The following is a 16,811-nucleotide window of genomic DNA, read 5'->3' as shown; positions in this document are numbered from 1 at the left end:
CTTAACCAAAAATAGTTGTTTTAATGTTACAATTAGGAAGTCTTCTGTTATTAGCCAGAGATTAATATCGAAGAAAGACATTATAGCTGTGTATTACTGCCAAATGCACATGTTAGTTAACATTGTTTTCCGTTAAGCAAACAACAAATGTGTTAAGCAGCAGTTACAACTTGTGAATGAATCAACATACAAAACTATTATCCTTATAATTTTGGCATCATCCGGAGTCTTCGCAAGTGTTGCCTTTGCAATTGCTAAATCCAAACTGGAGCCAAATGCGAAAAAGCTCCAGATAAACTTTGATATCCTTGCTGCTCTAAAAAGTCCAGAGGCTGATATGAATCTGAAGCCAAAATATGATCTAACCCTGTTCCAACGTTGTTGTTGTTTTGTCATCCTCAGGCACGGGCGAGAGCGGCAAGAGTACGTTCATCAAACAGATGCGCATCATCCACGGGGCAGGCTACACTGACGAGGACAAGCGTGGCTTCACCAAACTCGTCTACCAGAACATCTTCACCTCCATGCAGTCCATGATCCGTGCCACAGAGAACCTCAAGATCCCGTTCAAATACGAAGAGAACAAGGTGACTGCTGCGCGCTGAACAATCCCTGGTCGTCACTGCGCTGTAATCATCTCTTTGATGCCCAGAGTGCACGTCGAGATGCAAATCAAACCCAGATAGGCCATAAACGTGGCTATAAAAAGCACTACGAGCCTCGCTTGTAAATTTTATTGCTGTCACGCCACGGTCAGCTGTCTTTCTTCAGCACAGGATTACAGTTAATTATTTTCATGTTTTGGTTTTGAAGAATCGTTAATATTTCTTAAAGACAATCCTTAAACTTTAACTCAGCAACTTTTGACCTAGCTGGTTCGAAACCCCGCTGGAAGTCATTAGTATTACACAGCTGTTAAGTCATTAAATGGGCTGTTTAATGTCTTTATCCACAGAACAATGCTCTGCTGGTGCGAGAGGTCGACGTCGAGAAGGTTTGCTCCTTTGACCAGCCCTATGTCAATGCAATAAAGATGCTCTGGGCGGATCCAGGCATCCAGGAAGCCTATGACCGCAGGCGAGAGTACCAGCTCTCTGACTCCACTAAATAGTAAGTGTGTGTGCGTGTGCTGTCATTAGCCATTAGCTGCTTTTAACTTTATTGCTTTTAATTGAGTTGTCAAATGCTACACCTCTTCTTGCGGTCAGCTGGAAACATATCGTACATGTATAGATGCAGTATTATGGCCTGTTTGCACTAAGAATGATATCTTTAAAGATAACTGTAATGATAACTATATCAGCATCCACACCAATGGTTGATAATGTTTTGTTTATTATAATCATTCTTGAGTTTTGCTGACTTCTTTAAATGTGCAAGCTCCTTAAAAGTCGGACTAATCTAATTGGCTCAGTGTTTTTTTTTTTTTTTTTTTTTTTTAATCTTTCAAAAGTTATCATGTTTTTTTAAACTGTAGTGTGGACCTTCATATTCTCAGAGTTATAGTTTAAGTCATAATTATCATTCTTGGTGTGAATGTGGCAGTAAATGGTGTAATTAGTTTGTTTTACCCACACGGAATCTACACTCTTTCTCAAAAGTTACATTTTTATCTTCATCTCGTTCAGAACTTGTCTAATTTTTCTTTTTCCGTAAAGCACAAAAGGAGACATTTCAAAGAATGTTCAAGCTGCTCTATTTGAATACAATAAAAGTTTATAGTGAGCTAAAAAGCTCTCAAAAATTAAATTTATCTTTATCTTGTTCCAAACTTGTGAAATTTGTTTATCCGTAAAAAACAAAGGGAAAATTTTCAAACAATGTTCACACTGCCTTGTTTGAACACAATGTAAGTTTATAGTGAGCAAAAAAGCTCTCAAAAATTGAATTCATCTTGTTCCAAACTTGTGAAATTTTCTTCTTCCATAAAACACAGAAGAAATTTTAAGGAATGTTCACGCTGCTCTGTTTGAATACAATAAAAGCTTATAGTGAGCCAAAAAGTTCTCAAAAAGTAAAAATTTTCTTTATCTGTAATACACAAAGGGTACAATTTAGAAGAATGTTTGAACTGCTCTGTTTGAATACAGTGAGCTAAAAAGTTTTTAAAAAATTACTTTTCTATTCTTCATCATGTTCCAGTTCTTTTTCCGTAAAACGTGAAATTAAAAAATTCAGAGAATGTTTATGTTGCTCTGTTTGAACACAGTAAAAGCTTACAGTGAGCTAAAACTTTAATTTATTTTTTCATCGTTGTCTTTTTCCAAACTTGTGAAATTTTTATTTTTCCGCAAAACACAGGAGAATTTTTAAATGTTCAGGCTGCTCCTTTTTGATACAGTAGAAGTTTATAGTGAGCTAAAACGCTCTCAAAAATTCAGTTTGTCGTCATCTGGTTTCCAAACTTGTGAAATTGTTCTTTTCCATAAAACATGAAAGGAGAAATTTTAAAGAATGTTCAGGTTGCTCTGTTTGAATACAATAAAAGCTTATAGCGAGCTAAAAAGTTTTCAGAAATTAAATTTATCTTCATCTTGTTCCAAACGTGAATTTTTTTTTTTTCTTTTTCCGTAAACAAAAAAGGAGAAATTTCAAAGAATGTTCACACTGCTCTGTTTGAATACAATATAATCAGTTTTATTTTTTCAAAATTCTTTTTCTGTTTTTTTTTTTTTTTTTCTGGTTTTAATAATTTAGTTACGTTTTATTAAGGCCTTAATCTGAAATGTTTTTTTTCCTCAAATTCAGTTTTATTTTGACCAAATTCTGTTATCCATTAATTTTCTGGATTCCATTTTAATAGTTTCATTAAATTTAATAATCAAAAGCATCTCTAATTGATTTTTATTTAAAAAAAATTTATTTACATTTATCTGGTAAATAAATTCTGGTAAATAATTGTTCTGCTTAATATTCCCTGGCCTAAGTATGTGTGTAGTAAACGAAACAGTGTGTCTGTACCATTCATTCACGCAGAGGCACACAGAACATGCTGGATTCACATTTAAATAGAATTTCTGTGACTTAATATTCACAGACACTAGTCTATATCATGTTTGGATTTCAGTGTACTGACCTACTTTTGATTTATTCAGCCAAAATTTGGCAAATTCCATGACATTCTGTGTTATACAGTGAATAAAATTTATATGATTGAATTCCATGATTCTTCTGCATTTTCTGCATCCTGGAGTTCATAGGGCCCTGAGCAAAAATATGCCATATAAGTAGCTTGTGCAGTGTCTTCTGGAGTCATACAATTTGTTTTTGAAAAGAAAAAATACAGAAGTTTGCTTTACTATTTAAAAAAACTAAAAATAAATAAAAGTCCCCTCTGCTGTAGCTTTAAACCTGGTTTGTTTTCTCGCTTGGTTAGTTTGTTTTTGCATATACGAGCACATGAAATGTCTATGTATTAGACAAATATCGTATCTAATCCACTTCATATGTGATAAAGTATGCAAACACTGCATAAGCGTCACTCCGGGAAGCAGAATGTCTCGACTTCATGTCTCCGACTTCATGCCAAGTGGCAAAGCTCGCCGTTCAGTGAAGTCCAGCCGCAGCCAAAGTCAAACACACCTATTGTAACATTTTAATCCCTGTTTCGGAAAAAGCAAACAAAATGCAGGTCTGAAAATCCCCTTAAATCTCATTCGCACTCATGTTAAAAGTGCCTTGTGCCAGGTTTGACTCGACACTGACGTACTGTGGCCTGTAACCTAAGTCTGACAAGTTTCAATAAGAAAAAAAAGCAGCATAAAAATTCTGTACATTTTCTTTTGTGTTACAGAAAAGAAAATCAGACAGGTTTGGAGCAATGAGGATGTCAAATTGTTTGTTTACACCCCCCTATTCAGAATCTGCAAAATGTTAATTATTTTACCAAAATAAGAGTGATCATGCAAAATGCATGTTATTGTTTATTAAGTGCTGACCTGAAAAAGATATTTCACATAAAAGATATTTACACATAATCCACAAGAGAAAATAATAATTGAATTTATAAAAATGACCCTGTTCAACAGTTTACATCCGTACATTACCTGAATGATCCACAGCTGTTTTTTTTTTTTTTTTTTTTTTTTGGTGATAGTTGTTCATGAGCCCCTTGTTTGTCCTGTCCGCTGTTCTTCAGAAAAACCCTTCAGGTCCCACAAATTCTTTGGTTTCCCAGCATTTTTGTGTATTTGAACCCTTTCCAACAATGACTGTGATTTTGAGATCAATCTTTTCACACTGAGGACAACTGAGACACTCATATGCAGCTATTACAGAAGGTTCAAACTCTCACTGATGCTCCAGAAGGAAAAAACATGCATTAAGACCAGGAGGGTGAAAACTTTTGAGCAGAATGGAGATGGGTACATTTCTCTTATTTTTGCCTTAATATCATAGTTTTTAATTTAGTACTGCCCTTCAGAAGCTACAGAAGACACTTACGTGTTTCCCAGAAGACAAATAAGTAAAATTTACCCTGATCATCAAATTCAAAAGGTTTTCACCCCCAGCTCTTAATGCATTGGTTTTCCTTCTGAAGCATCAGTGAGTGTTTGAACCTTCTGTAATAGTTGCATATGAGTCCCTCAGTTGTCCTCAGTGTGAAAAGATGGATCTCAAAATCATACAGTCATTATTGGAAAGGGATCAAATACACAAAAAAGCTGGAAAACCAAAGAATGGAGGGACTTTTCTGAAGGACAGCGAGCAGTTTAACTGTTCAGAACAAACAAGGGACTCATAAACTATCACTAATCAAAAAAAGGTAACAACAAAGTATTAAGAATCAACTTTTTTTTTGTAAACTTTTGAACCGGGTCATTTTTATAAACTCAACACTTACTTTCTCTTGTGGACTATCTAAATCTTATTCAGGTCAGTACTAAATAATCAATAACATGCATTTTGTATTGTATGATCCCTCTTATTTTGGTAAAATTAACATTTTGCAGATTCTAAAAGAGGGTGTAAACTTTTGACCTCTACCGTATGTATACCAAAACTGCATGGAAAATATGAAAAGTTAACAGTTTCCGTGTGGGTCTGCTTGTATAGTTGTATATATACACATGTACATGCTTGTTTCTCACCGGTTCATCCCACAGTTACCTTAGCGATTTAGAGCGTATATCGACTCCGGGATATGTGCCCAGCCAGCAGGATGTGCTGAGGGTCCGAGTGCCCACTACAGGCATCATAGAGTATCCCTTTGACCTGGAGAATATAATCTTCAGGTATCGCCAATCCCACGGCACACCCACACTGCCGCCGCTGTCTCCTGACCTTTAACCTGCTGCTGCAACTGCACTGCTGCCTTCCTTGATCGCATTCTTACACCCACCCGGGGCTCAACCTTTGCTATTGTTGTTTCTTTGCAACTCCTAAAGAGTGTTGTTTTTGGGGAACTCTCGGTAGGGGTTGTCAGTGGAGTAAGCAGAAGGTTGTGGGGTCGCATCCCAGGATCCCTTACTAGCTCTTAATGGGATCTGCTGCCATGCTTGATTCTTTCTTCTTCCTTCTCTCTCTCTCTCTCTCTCTCTCTCTCTCTCTCTCTCTCTCTCCGTCTCTCCTTGTCTCTAGCTATCTAAGTGATTTGGACCGTATCGCAGAGCCGTCGTATCTGCCGACTCAGCAAGACGTGCTTAGGGTTCGCATCCCTACCACAGGGATTATCGAATATCCCTTCGACTTGCAAAGCATCATTTTCAGGTAGATCATAATGTCGGAGAGGACTCCTCCTTCAGTTTTACTGTCTTCATGTTTGTGCGAATCAGTGCGTTGATCTGGTCCACTTCGGCCAGTTGAACGAACGAGGTTCAATACGTTTTCTGTGCCGTTAGTGGCTGTTAATGTCCTTCTTAGTCATTAACCTCTTTGCTTCATTAACTTCATTAACATTCATCCATTTTTATGTCTGTATCGTTATTTATGCGTACGAAATTCAGAGGAGTGAAGGGTGATTGGAGACATAAGGGTTCATCCATGTTCTAACCACAACCCAGATTTCTTGGGAGTGATAGTAACACACTGTTTATGCATTAGAAAGGATGTTTTGTGTTTTGGTTTGCCTTTTCTTTTGGTTTAGTTTTGAATATAAAACATATTTAAATATATTAAGCAGTGTGTAGCAATTAAATTTTAAAAACAAGAGGTGATATGAAGTCTTTTTTTAATCATTCTGTTTTTCATTCTGATGAATTTTGATTTGTTTAGCATTTTTAGTCATTTGGTTTGCGTTTTTTGCCCTTTTGTTCTTGCCTTTTTGCATTTTTGGTTTGTCTTGCGTTTTATTTGCATTTTCTTTTTTTGCCTTTGTTTTTGCCTCTGCCTTTTTTGTCTGTCTTTTCGTTTGTGTCTGCCTATTTTGGGGTTTTTATTTTTGTTTGTCTTTTCGTTTTAATTTGCCTTTTGCTTTTTTGCCATTTGTTTGTCTTTTTTCGTTTGATTTGCTTTTGTTTTTGCTATTGTTTTTGTTTTTTTTGTCTTTTCGTTTGATTTACGTCTTTTTTGCCTTTGATTTGGTTTTTTGCCTTTTTTGTTGCTATTTGACTTTTTTGTTTGATTTGCATTTTCTTATTTGCCATTTGTCTTGTTTTTCCCTTTTTTCAAATTTTATTTGTCTTCATTTTTTTATTTTTTTTATTTGGGGTTCTTGCCTTTGTTGTCTTTGTTTGATTTGCTTGTTTGCCTTTTTGCCATTTGTTTGTCTTTTTGTTTGATTAACTTTTTTTAGCCTATTTGCATGTCTTGTTTTTGTCTTCATTTCATTTGTGCTATTTTGCCATCCTGGTTTTGCATTTTTGCAATTGTTTTTTTTTTTTGCGTCTTTTTGCATATTTTTTTCTTTTCGTTTGATTTTTGTTTGATTTGGCTTTTTTTGTTTTGTTTTTGCCTTTTTTTCAATTTTTGTTTGTCTTTTCGCTAATTCTTTTTTTTTTTTTTTGCTTTGTTTTTTTTGCCTTGTGTTGTCTTTTTGTTTGGGGTTTTTTGTTTTTGCCTTTTTGCAATTGCTATTGTCTTTTTGTTTGATTTGCATCTTTTTGCATTTTTTTGTTTGTCTTTTCATTTGGTTCAGATTTTTTTTTGCCTTTTTGTTTATTTTTGTTGTCTTTGATTTGCATTTATTTTTTGCCGTTTTGTTTTGTTGCCTTTTTGCAGTTTTTTGTATTTGTGTTAGATATTTTCTCTTTTTGCATTTGATTTATTTTTGTCTGATTAATTTGTTAGATTTTTGCCTTTGTGTTAATGTCTTTTCTTTTGATTTCCCTTTTTGCCTTAGTTTTGTTTCATTTGATTTGTGGCTTTCTGCTGATATGTTTACGTTTTTATGCAATTTTTGTTTGTCATGTTTGATTTGCATTTTTTTTTTTTGCCGTTTTGCTGTCGTTATTGTCTTTTTAATTTGATTTTCTTCATCTTTCCACATTTTCCTTTTCATTTGATTACTTTTTAATGCCTTTTTGTTTTTACACAATTTTTGCTATTTTTGTATCCGTCTATTCGTTGGATTTGCATTTTGTGTCTTTGTTTTTTTCCTTTTTGCATTTTTAGTTTGGCTTTTCCCCCTCCCTTTTAAATTTTTTAAAGTGTCTATTTAAATATTTTAAGCAGTATTTGGTAGTTACATTTTAAAAAGGACAAAACAATATTTATGATAAATCTATTTATTTAATGCCATTAAAAGTCCAGACTACAGAGTCTGTGTAAAACCAGTAAGAGTTCTTCAACAGTAGTCAGCACCAGACACAGTTTTCCCTTTTAAACATTGCAACTCAAGGCCTTAAAGTAGAATCCATTGCACACAAGCGAACATTACCATACAGGCAGGAGCTTGAGCTCAGGCCTGTGAAGGGGGAACGTTTACAGCTCGGCAGGTGATGCGGCAACAAGAAGCCCTCCACAACCCCCCTGTTTAGAGCCGAGATGAGAGAGAGAATGCCTCTGAAGAGAGGCATCGATTGGAAATCGATTGGAAGCCAGCGTGTCAAACCCCTCCTACGCACACTGGCGCCAGAAATAACTTTGCTTACAACAAGGTTCCCTCTTGATCGGCACTTGACACGTACAAATAACGCTTTCTCGAATGTTTGTTGCGTATTTAAAACAAACAAACCCTTCCAGACTACTCTGGAAAGTGGTTATGTCACATTCCAGATAAATGTCTAGGTAGATCTAGTATGTTACCTTCACTTGTGGTTTCAGGTGACTGCTACTACAGAAGGCAGATAACCTGTTACGAAATACAGGTGCAGTGTTTTGGTTAAGCAACCTACATGGTCACACACTGAACTCCTTAACCCCAGCCGTTAAAACGTTCTGTAACAAGGCTGAGTTGTCTTCCTCTCCGGCTCCTCGTCCTCCAGAGTAAGAGAGCTTATCCTCGTAAGTAGGTCAGCTGTACCTCCTGCAGGAACGGAGGCTGGCTGAAGAGACTTTATTTTAGGTTGTAGCTCCTGAAGGAGTCCATTTATCAAAGCTTTACGCCTGGCCGCTAGAGACCGAGCTAGCGAGACTGTGTTGCCTACATAAAATAAAAACCCTTCTCTTATGTTTTCCCTCACTGGGCCCAAGTGCAGGTGTGATAGGCGGAATAAAAAATAAAAAAATAGCACAGCTGAGAATTGCTCTGATTATTCCCTTCAGTTTTAGCTGGAGTCTCCTGTGAGTTTGTCTCTGTACGTTTTCGTTCATTTAGGAGGAGTGAACGTTACCTGTCTGCTGAGATGGGAGTGGCCCATATTCTTGTAATGCTTGTAATTCTTGTAGTCACTTTCAATTTTGTCTGCATCAAGAGTGAAACAAAAAAGGGTTTGGTCACTGACCTGCTTTAATGCAACATATTACACATGTGACTGTACTATTTGGCTCACATCAATGTAAAATAGTTTACTAAATGAAAATGTATGTGTATATATATGAGTATTATGAAAAGTATTATTAATATTAATAAAAGCTATATAGGTATTAATTACAATGAAAGAGAAATGTAAAAACAAGCGTATTAAGAAATATATTATAAATTTAAATAAAAAGCTGTATAATAGTAAAAAAAAAGAAATATTTCAAAATAAAATTAAAAGGTAAAAACAAACATTTATTAGTTATGAAAATTTGTATAATTTGAACTATATATAGCTATAATGGTAAAAAAAACATATACATATATACATATACATTTACATACACATATATACAACAGTTCGTTCTGGTTCTCAAATCTGATTGGTTGAGAACTGTGAGATATTCTACTGGTATCGCTACAGGAACGCCCTTTCACAATTTTGTATCACTCCGCGTGTTCTAGCCGGGACCGTTTCTTTCTTTAAGTAATTAAGTATTATTTTTTATTATATTTGTATTACATTTACAATTATTCATAAATTTAATTATTAAAAATACATTTTATTTCCATGTAAAAAATTATATAAAACTTTATAATTCAATTTTAAAATGTACTTATCTGTAAAGGAATTTTGACATTTAAAACTCATAATATAAAGAACAAAGATATTTAATAAATTAATTAAATTTAATTAAGGCTTAAGTTTTTTTTTAATTAGTGTACATTAAAATGGAGAAATATAAAAACAAATGTATTCATTATGAAAATTGTTATAAATATTATGTAAAGCTATATAGTTGTTGAAAACCATATAAAACAGTCGTAAGTAAGAGTATTGTAATTTTTTTAATTTATTTATTTATTTATTTATTTATTTATTTATTGATATTTTTTAAATACCATGCCTATATTTCCTGTTTCTTGACACCCAATTAAAGATTTATGTAAACACTGTCAATTAAAATGAAAGAGAACTATGAAAAAAAAAAAAAACGTATTAAGAAATATATTATAAATATTAATAAAAAGCTACATAAAAGTAAAATACTATATAAAACTGTATAATAGTATTATAAATATGATTTTTAATACCATGTCTTTATTTTCTATTTCTTCCAGACCTTCCGTCTTAAAATGTACTAATAATCTGTAAAGGATGTTTGACATAGTTTAAAACTCATAAACAGCAAAAATAATAATATAAAATACATAGTATCAAATTAGTAGTATAAAAAGCTATGTAATTGAATTATAAGAATACCTTATTCGTTTTAAATACCATGTCTATATTTTCAGTTTTATTTGATTTTTACTTCCAGACAATATTCACTATTAAAATTTACTAATAAAAGTGGCATTATTTATGCCACACCAAACAGTTTTTACCCTATTAGAGTTTTTTGTTTTTCGAAATTAGTGTAAATTAAAATGAAAGAACTATAAATTAAATAAATTAAACAAAAAAAACTAAAAGCTTATCGATTATTAAAATTATTATAAATATTAATAAAAGCTATATATAGCTTCACAGACGTGTGAAAAGATTATTAATCACATGCATTTAGTATACATATAATCCTAGCTATGAAATTTGCCTTGGTGTGAGACAAAGGATTGAGCCATTTTATTCAAAAGATGTGGCGAAAATGAATCTGAAGTGTAATTGCTAGTATTTTAAAAGTTAAATTCCTAAAAATCTATTAAAAAAACACTGTTGTCATATTGATTTTTGCTCCAAGACCCAGGAATGTATTTTGCTTAGCTTATCTTCAATATTACCTTAGTTGTGAATGAGCGTATATTAAAGCTTTTTTTTTTTTTGGATCTCCCCCCAACGCACCTTACAATTATCTGTAATGCATATCTGTTTTCCATCTGTCCCAGGGCTTTACTAATACAGCGCCAACACGCTTTTTCCTCGCTCATTCACCCCATCCGTCATGTTTGTTTTCCTCAATGTCTCTGCATGGATGATACTAACCCCAGCGTGCATCTGAAACTCTCCAGTTCTCTTTTTGTTTGTGGCGTCTCTATAAATGTGTGTGTTAGTTTTGCTTCCTTTGTGAAATTTCGGCACTTACAGTGTCATTTTACCAGAACCGAAGACGACCTGCTCCATACTTGACAGTAGACCTCAAACTCTCTAGCGGCGTTATGAAATCATAATTACGTGCTTATTGACCTGTTTCGATACTTCTGTAATTCTTTGCATGAAATTGGGAAGGTTAAACCTCTGCTGTCATGTTGTGAGCTGGTCTTGTTCGGTTTACGTTAGAAAGTCAGAGTTTTATCCAAACTAGTTGTTACCTGGAAACCACACAGTGTCACGACTTAATTTGTGCATGTTTGAGAATGGATTCCAGATGTAATGCAATTAACCTCATGGTTTTCCTGCCAAAATGTTAATAGAATGATAACAGACATGTGATTTTTGAGATGCATCTAATTTTGTATGACAAGTGGTTTCCGTTCTTAAGTACCCATTCGTTTTTGGTGGCATTGCAGAGCATTTAGATCTAATTTGATTGAATATATCGTTATGTTGAGAAATCAAGTAGCCCATTTTCACAGAAAATGGTGTGTGGGGAACTTTTTTCGAAAGCCAAATGTTGACATAAGTTAGGTTCAAGGACTTCAGTTCAGGGACTAGATTGGATTCTTCATCATCTCTAATTTTTATGTGTTTTATATATTATTTTACTCATACTTTGTGACCTCTGTCTCAGGATGGTGGATGTCGGAGGGCAAAGATCAGAGCGCAGGAAGTGGATCCACTGCTTTGAGAACGTCACATCTATCATGTTCCTGGTTGCCTTGAGCGAATACGACCAGGTCCTTGTGGAATCTGACAATGAGGTAATTTTATTTTGCTTTTAGTTATTGCAGACTTTTTATAATGTATAAAAATAGTAATTAATATAATGTACAATTACAAATTTTTTAGTGTTTAATTATATTTATACATTTTAATGTATCTATTTATTAGTATTATTATTAGTAGTAAAAATCATATAAATTTTATGTATTTTTATCATGTATATATCAAAATAAGAATTTGTTAATGTCATTCTTTGTTTTATATACGAATTGGTGAAATTTAATATTAATGTGATTTTTATTTGTTTTTAAAATGTATAAATATTCAAATTAATGTACATTTCTAAAATTATTTTATTTTTAATCATTATTATTTATATTTATACTTTTTAAAATGTTTATTATAATTAATAGGATTATAGTTTGTTTTATTGCACAGTTTTTATAATGGATAAAATATTAATATAATGTACATTTACAAATTATTTTAATGTTTAATTATTTATACATTTTAATGTATTTATTAGTATTATATATATTTTTATAATGTATATAATAAAATAATAATTCGTAAATATATATTTTGTTTTGATATGTGAATTAGTAATATTTAATATTAATTTAAGTTAATGTTAAGTTGTTTTTAAAATGTATAAGTATTGCATTATTATTTATATTTATACTTTTTAAAATGTTTATAGTTAATATTAGTATTGTAGTTTATTTTTTATTTATTGCATAGTTTTTGTAACGCATATATTTTTTTTTTTATATGTACATTTACAAACTCTTAATGTTTAATAATTTTTATACATTTTAATGTATCTATTAGTAATAATAGTAGTAATATTAGTCTTTTTTTATATTGTATCAAAATAAGAATTGATTAATGATTATAATAATAATATATAATGATTTGTTTTATTAATATAATGTGTTTAGTTTTTTTGGAATGTATAAATGTTCAAATTCATGTACTTTTGGAAATAATTTTTTTATTGTTGCTTTATTTATACTTTTAACATAATTAATATTAGTATTATAGTTTGTTTTTTTAGTTATTGCATAGTTTCTATAACATAAATTTAAATTTAAGTATATTTACAAACAATTTTAATGTTTAATTATATTTATGCATTTTAATGCATTTATTTCTTAGTAATAATAGTGGTAGTATTAATCATTTAATATATTTGTGTATATTAAAATGAATTTGTGTATATAAGAAAATAAGATGTCATTAATGTATATAATCTTTTGTTTTATATACAAATTAATATTTAATATTATGTTTTATAATGTATAAATCTATTTAAAAATTTACATTTTTAAATTACATTTTAATACTTTTTAAAATGTATTTATTAAAATTAATTTTAGTATTAAAAATATTTTTTTAGTTATTGCAGATTTTATACTGAATTGTATATTCATATTAATAAAATACATTTAAATCAAAATAAGAATTTCTTAATGTATAGAATCATCAATCTCTCTCTCCATCTCTATCTCTCTCTCTCTCTCTCTCTCTCTATGTATATGTATATATGTGTATATATGTATATATGTGTATATATGTATATGTGTATATATGTGTATATATATATATATATATATATATATATATATATATATATATATATATATATATATATATATATATTTAAAGTTTCAATACTAATATAGTGTTATTTTAGTTGTTTTTATAATGTATTAAAGTTTAAATTAATCATGTACATTTATTTGATCATTTTAATGGTTTCATTATTAAATCTATTTATTATAATTAATATTAGTATTAGGTATTTATATATAAATGATGTATAAAAAGCAGTAAAATATTTACATTTACAAACTATTTTGATGTTTATAGTTACACATTTTAATGTTTATTAGTATTAGTTAGTAGTCTAGCCATTTTATATATTTTTAAAATGTATATATTAAAATAAAAATGCATTCATGTATATAATTGTTTATTTAACATAATTATGAATTATTAATGTTTAACTATTTTTTTTTAAATTTAGTTATTTTAGTTGTTTTATAATGTGTAAATACATTCAAATAATGTTCATTTATACATTATTTTTAATTGCTACGTTATTATTTATATGTATACATTTTAATGTATTTTTGTTATTTTAATTTTATTTTTTAGTATTTAATAGATTTTTGTAATGTATTCATACTTATTTTTAGTTATTTTACATATTAGTTATTTTATTTATAATATGTAAAAATATTACATTCATTGTACAGTTATCAATTTAAATATAGAATTTCTCATTATTAATATCTACTTGCATAGGTTTGTTTTATTTGGAAATTGTCTATTATAACTGAGCCTTAAAATATAAGTATAATAGAGTAAATTTGAAAATGCATAAATCATGCATAGAGATTCATCAGCTAGACTTGCACAGACCACAGTTAATGATGCTTAACAGTGATATGCATTAGTCTTCAGTGCTTTTGAAGCTGCGCCGCCCTTTTAATGAGGTTTTTTTGCTTCTGACTTCCACAGAATCGCATGGAGGAAAGCAAAGCGCTGTTTCGCACAATCATCACCTACCCCTGGTTCCAGAACTCCTCAGTCATCCTGTTCCTAAACAAGAAGGACCTTCTAGAGGAGAAGATCATGTACTCCCACCTGGTGGACTACTTCCCTGAATTTGACGGTAACAACCCTCTCACAAGTTTCAAACAAAGCCTACACTGACCCCATGTGGTAGCCTTGTGTACTGCAACCACTTCCAAAAACACTCTTATATTGTCTCACAGGTCCGCAGAGGGATGCCCAGGCAGGCCGTGAGTTCATCCTGAAGATGTTCGTGGACCTGAACCCGGACAGCGACAAGATCATCTACTCGCACTTCACCTGCGCCACAGACACCGAAAACATCCGCTTCGTCTTCGCAGCGGTCAAGGACACCATCCTGCAGCACAACCTCAAAGAGTACAACCTAGTGTGAGAGAGAGACCGAACGAGAGCGAGACACCTGCAGCCCACACACGGCCGAAAGCACTACACACCTCACACGCAGAAACACCTGAGACACCTTCACCCCCATTAGGCACTGGATCTTCACATAGTCCTTTTCTTTGGCTGTTTTCTCCTCTCTTCCCGAGTGTCGACCCCCTCCAGCTGATAGCTTTATCATCCAATCTTCCTCAAACACGAAGGCTGGGCCGTTCAACCGGTGCCTAATGACAAAGAGCACTCGTTTGCTCTGTAGATGGGCTGTAGGTGGGCTCTACCTTAATGAAACTGAGGTACGAACTTGACGGAAAACACTCGGTGGAGACGCAACGCGTCTTGAAGGACTTCACCTCGCGTCACTGAATTTAACCAGGTGTTAGTTGTGCAATCACATGCTATAACACTAGAGGTGGAGGTGATTTTGATTTAATACTATTTTAGGAGTGACGTATAGCGATTTTTCCCATCACTACTGGAGTACTTGGAGAAGAGATGGCACACCGTGTGACTTTTTCCGTAATGACGAGTAACGAAAGCCACCGTCTTTTTGTTTTAAACGCTCTGAAGTTTTCTAAAACACCCAGTTTCACTCCTGTACCCACTAAAATTATCATTCAGGCGGCGAACTGTTTCCTCCAGTCTGATGTTTGCCAGTATTGGGTGTTTAATCAGTATAATTAAAGGGATCCAGCTAGTATTCAAAGATATTTGCCGAAAGATTGTGATTTGTTTACATGCTTCGTCACATCACGTTTTGAATCTTTGACCGAAGGAATCAAATAAACGCCTTTCCTAGTCGATTCATTTGTTTTTACTCAGTATCCAGTGATTGAAAATGTTCGCGGACTCGACGCAAAAGTGCTATATAGGGTGAAATCGATTGAGTTTTTTTATTTATGTAATTTATGGACCAGATATGTAAATTAGCCTCGCTTTCCCGACGAAATCTGGGGATCGAGTCTCTACTGCTGTAAAAAATCCATTGGCAAGTGATCTTTTCTTTTCGTTCGCTATTTCGTAAATCGATTGTCGCCGCTCTGTTCTGTTTTTCCCGCTTGAAAATGGGAAGTTGCGTTTCCATTTCGTCGACGTCGCTTTATGCAAATAGGAAATTGAACATTTTTATCAGTGGTTGAGTTCTTAACTGGTCTCTGCTCTGCTTGGTTTTGGAGAGTTCGCTCTCGGTTTCGTAGTACCATATCGCTTGATTTCGCTTTTTTGGATTCCATAGTTCTAGTTTTTTTTGGGGGAGGGGTGGGCGGGATGATCTTTTACGACGTAATTCAGGTGAGTTTTCATACTTTTCATTACAAGGGCTAATCGTGGGCGGAGAATGAAAGGACTCTATGAAGACGATAGAGCAATAGGTACGCCGAAGTGGGTATCTGAATCAGGGACGGAGTTTTCCGTAGGTTCAGCTCGCAGTGCAGCCAGATTAAAAAGTACGCTAATTCTTGCCTGCGAGTCAAGCGACTCCCAACGGGCTGTTTTGATTTCGTACGTTTAGGAATGAAGTATTCGGTGGCGGCGGTGTCGCACGTTTCTCTTTGCCATGTTTGGTTTCGGGGGCCATGACGGTATCGCTTTTACTACGTTGATTTTTTTTTGTCGCACATTAGCACTCGTACAGTCTTACTGGCTTCGTTTGTATTATTGAAACAACATGGCTTGAGAGAACCTGGGTTTGCGAAAATCGCGATTTAGCGAAGTGTTTGAATCGCAACGGTGACTTGTTGGCGTGATTTTATTTTTAAAATAGTAATTGAATGTATTGTAGGATTCTTTTGTGTGACGGATTACTTCGGAAGTGTTTTGAGGATCTAATTTATACGCAATTTTACCTGTGCGTTTGCAAGTTTTCTTGCGTTTAATTAATCGTATAAGCCTTCTTCACATATGCATTTGGACCTTTTAGTGCATTTTATGAATTGTTTGCCAAATTGCGAACTTTTTTTTTTCTTTAACTAAACAATCCTCCCGTGCCAGGCCAGTTAAGCTGCAGTTTTTTTTCCCTGTTTTGTTTTCGTTTTAATTTAGTTTTGTTTAATTTTCTTAATTTAGTTTCATTTTGTTTCAGTTTAGTTTGTTTGGTTGTTTCATTGTTTTGTTTTGCTTTGTTTTCGTTTCATTTCATTTAGTTTCATTTAGCTTTGTTTTCATTTCATGTAG

General features: G+C 32.9%; 1 protein-coding gene across 2 annotated transcripts in view; it reads left to right on the top strand.

The window, feature by feature from the left end:
• LOC141339253 (guanine nucleotide-binding protein subunit alpha-11-like) overlaps nt 1–15,873 on the top strand; it is a 38,394-nt gene extending 22,521 nt beyond the window's left edge. The window contains exons 2-7 of one of the 2 annotated variants that reach the window (XM_073844884.1): nt 403–587; nt 956–1,110; nt 5,581–5,709; nt 11,569–11,698; nt 14,187–14,340; nt 14,444–15,873. In XM_073844884.1, coding sequence (XP_073700985.1) covers nt 403–587; nt 956–1,110; nt 5,581–5,709; nt 11,569–11,698; nt 14,187–14,340; nt 14,444–14,634 — 944 coding nt within the window. In that variant the 3' untranslated portion in view covers nt 14,635–15,873. Of the gene's footprint in view, nt 1–402; nt 588–955; nt 1,111–5,105; nt 5,235–5,580; nt 5,710–11,568; nt 11,699–14,186; nt 14,341–14,443 lie in introns of both variants that reach the window. The other variant, XM_073844885.1, reaches the window with a different exon arrangement.
• The last annotated feature ends 938 nt before the right edge of the window (nt 15,874–16,811 follow it).

The sequence above is a fragment of the Garra rufa genome, chromosome 7, assembly GCF_049309525.1.
Source record: "Garra rufa chromosome 7, GarRuf1.0, whole genome shotgun sequence".
NCBI lineage: Eukaryota > Metazoa > Chordata > Actinopteri > Cypriniformes > Cyprinidae > Garra > Garra rufa.
Note: the sequence above shows the minus strand (reverse complement) of the source record. Positions and strands in the feature narration are given on the sequence as shown.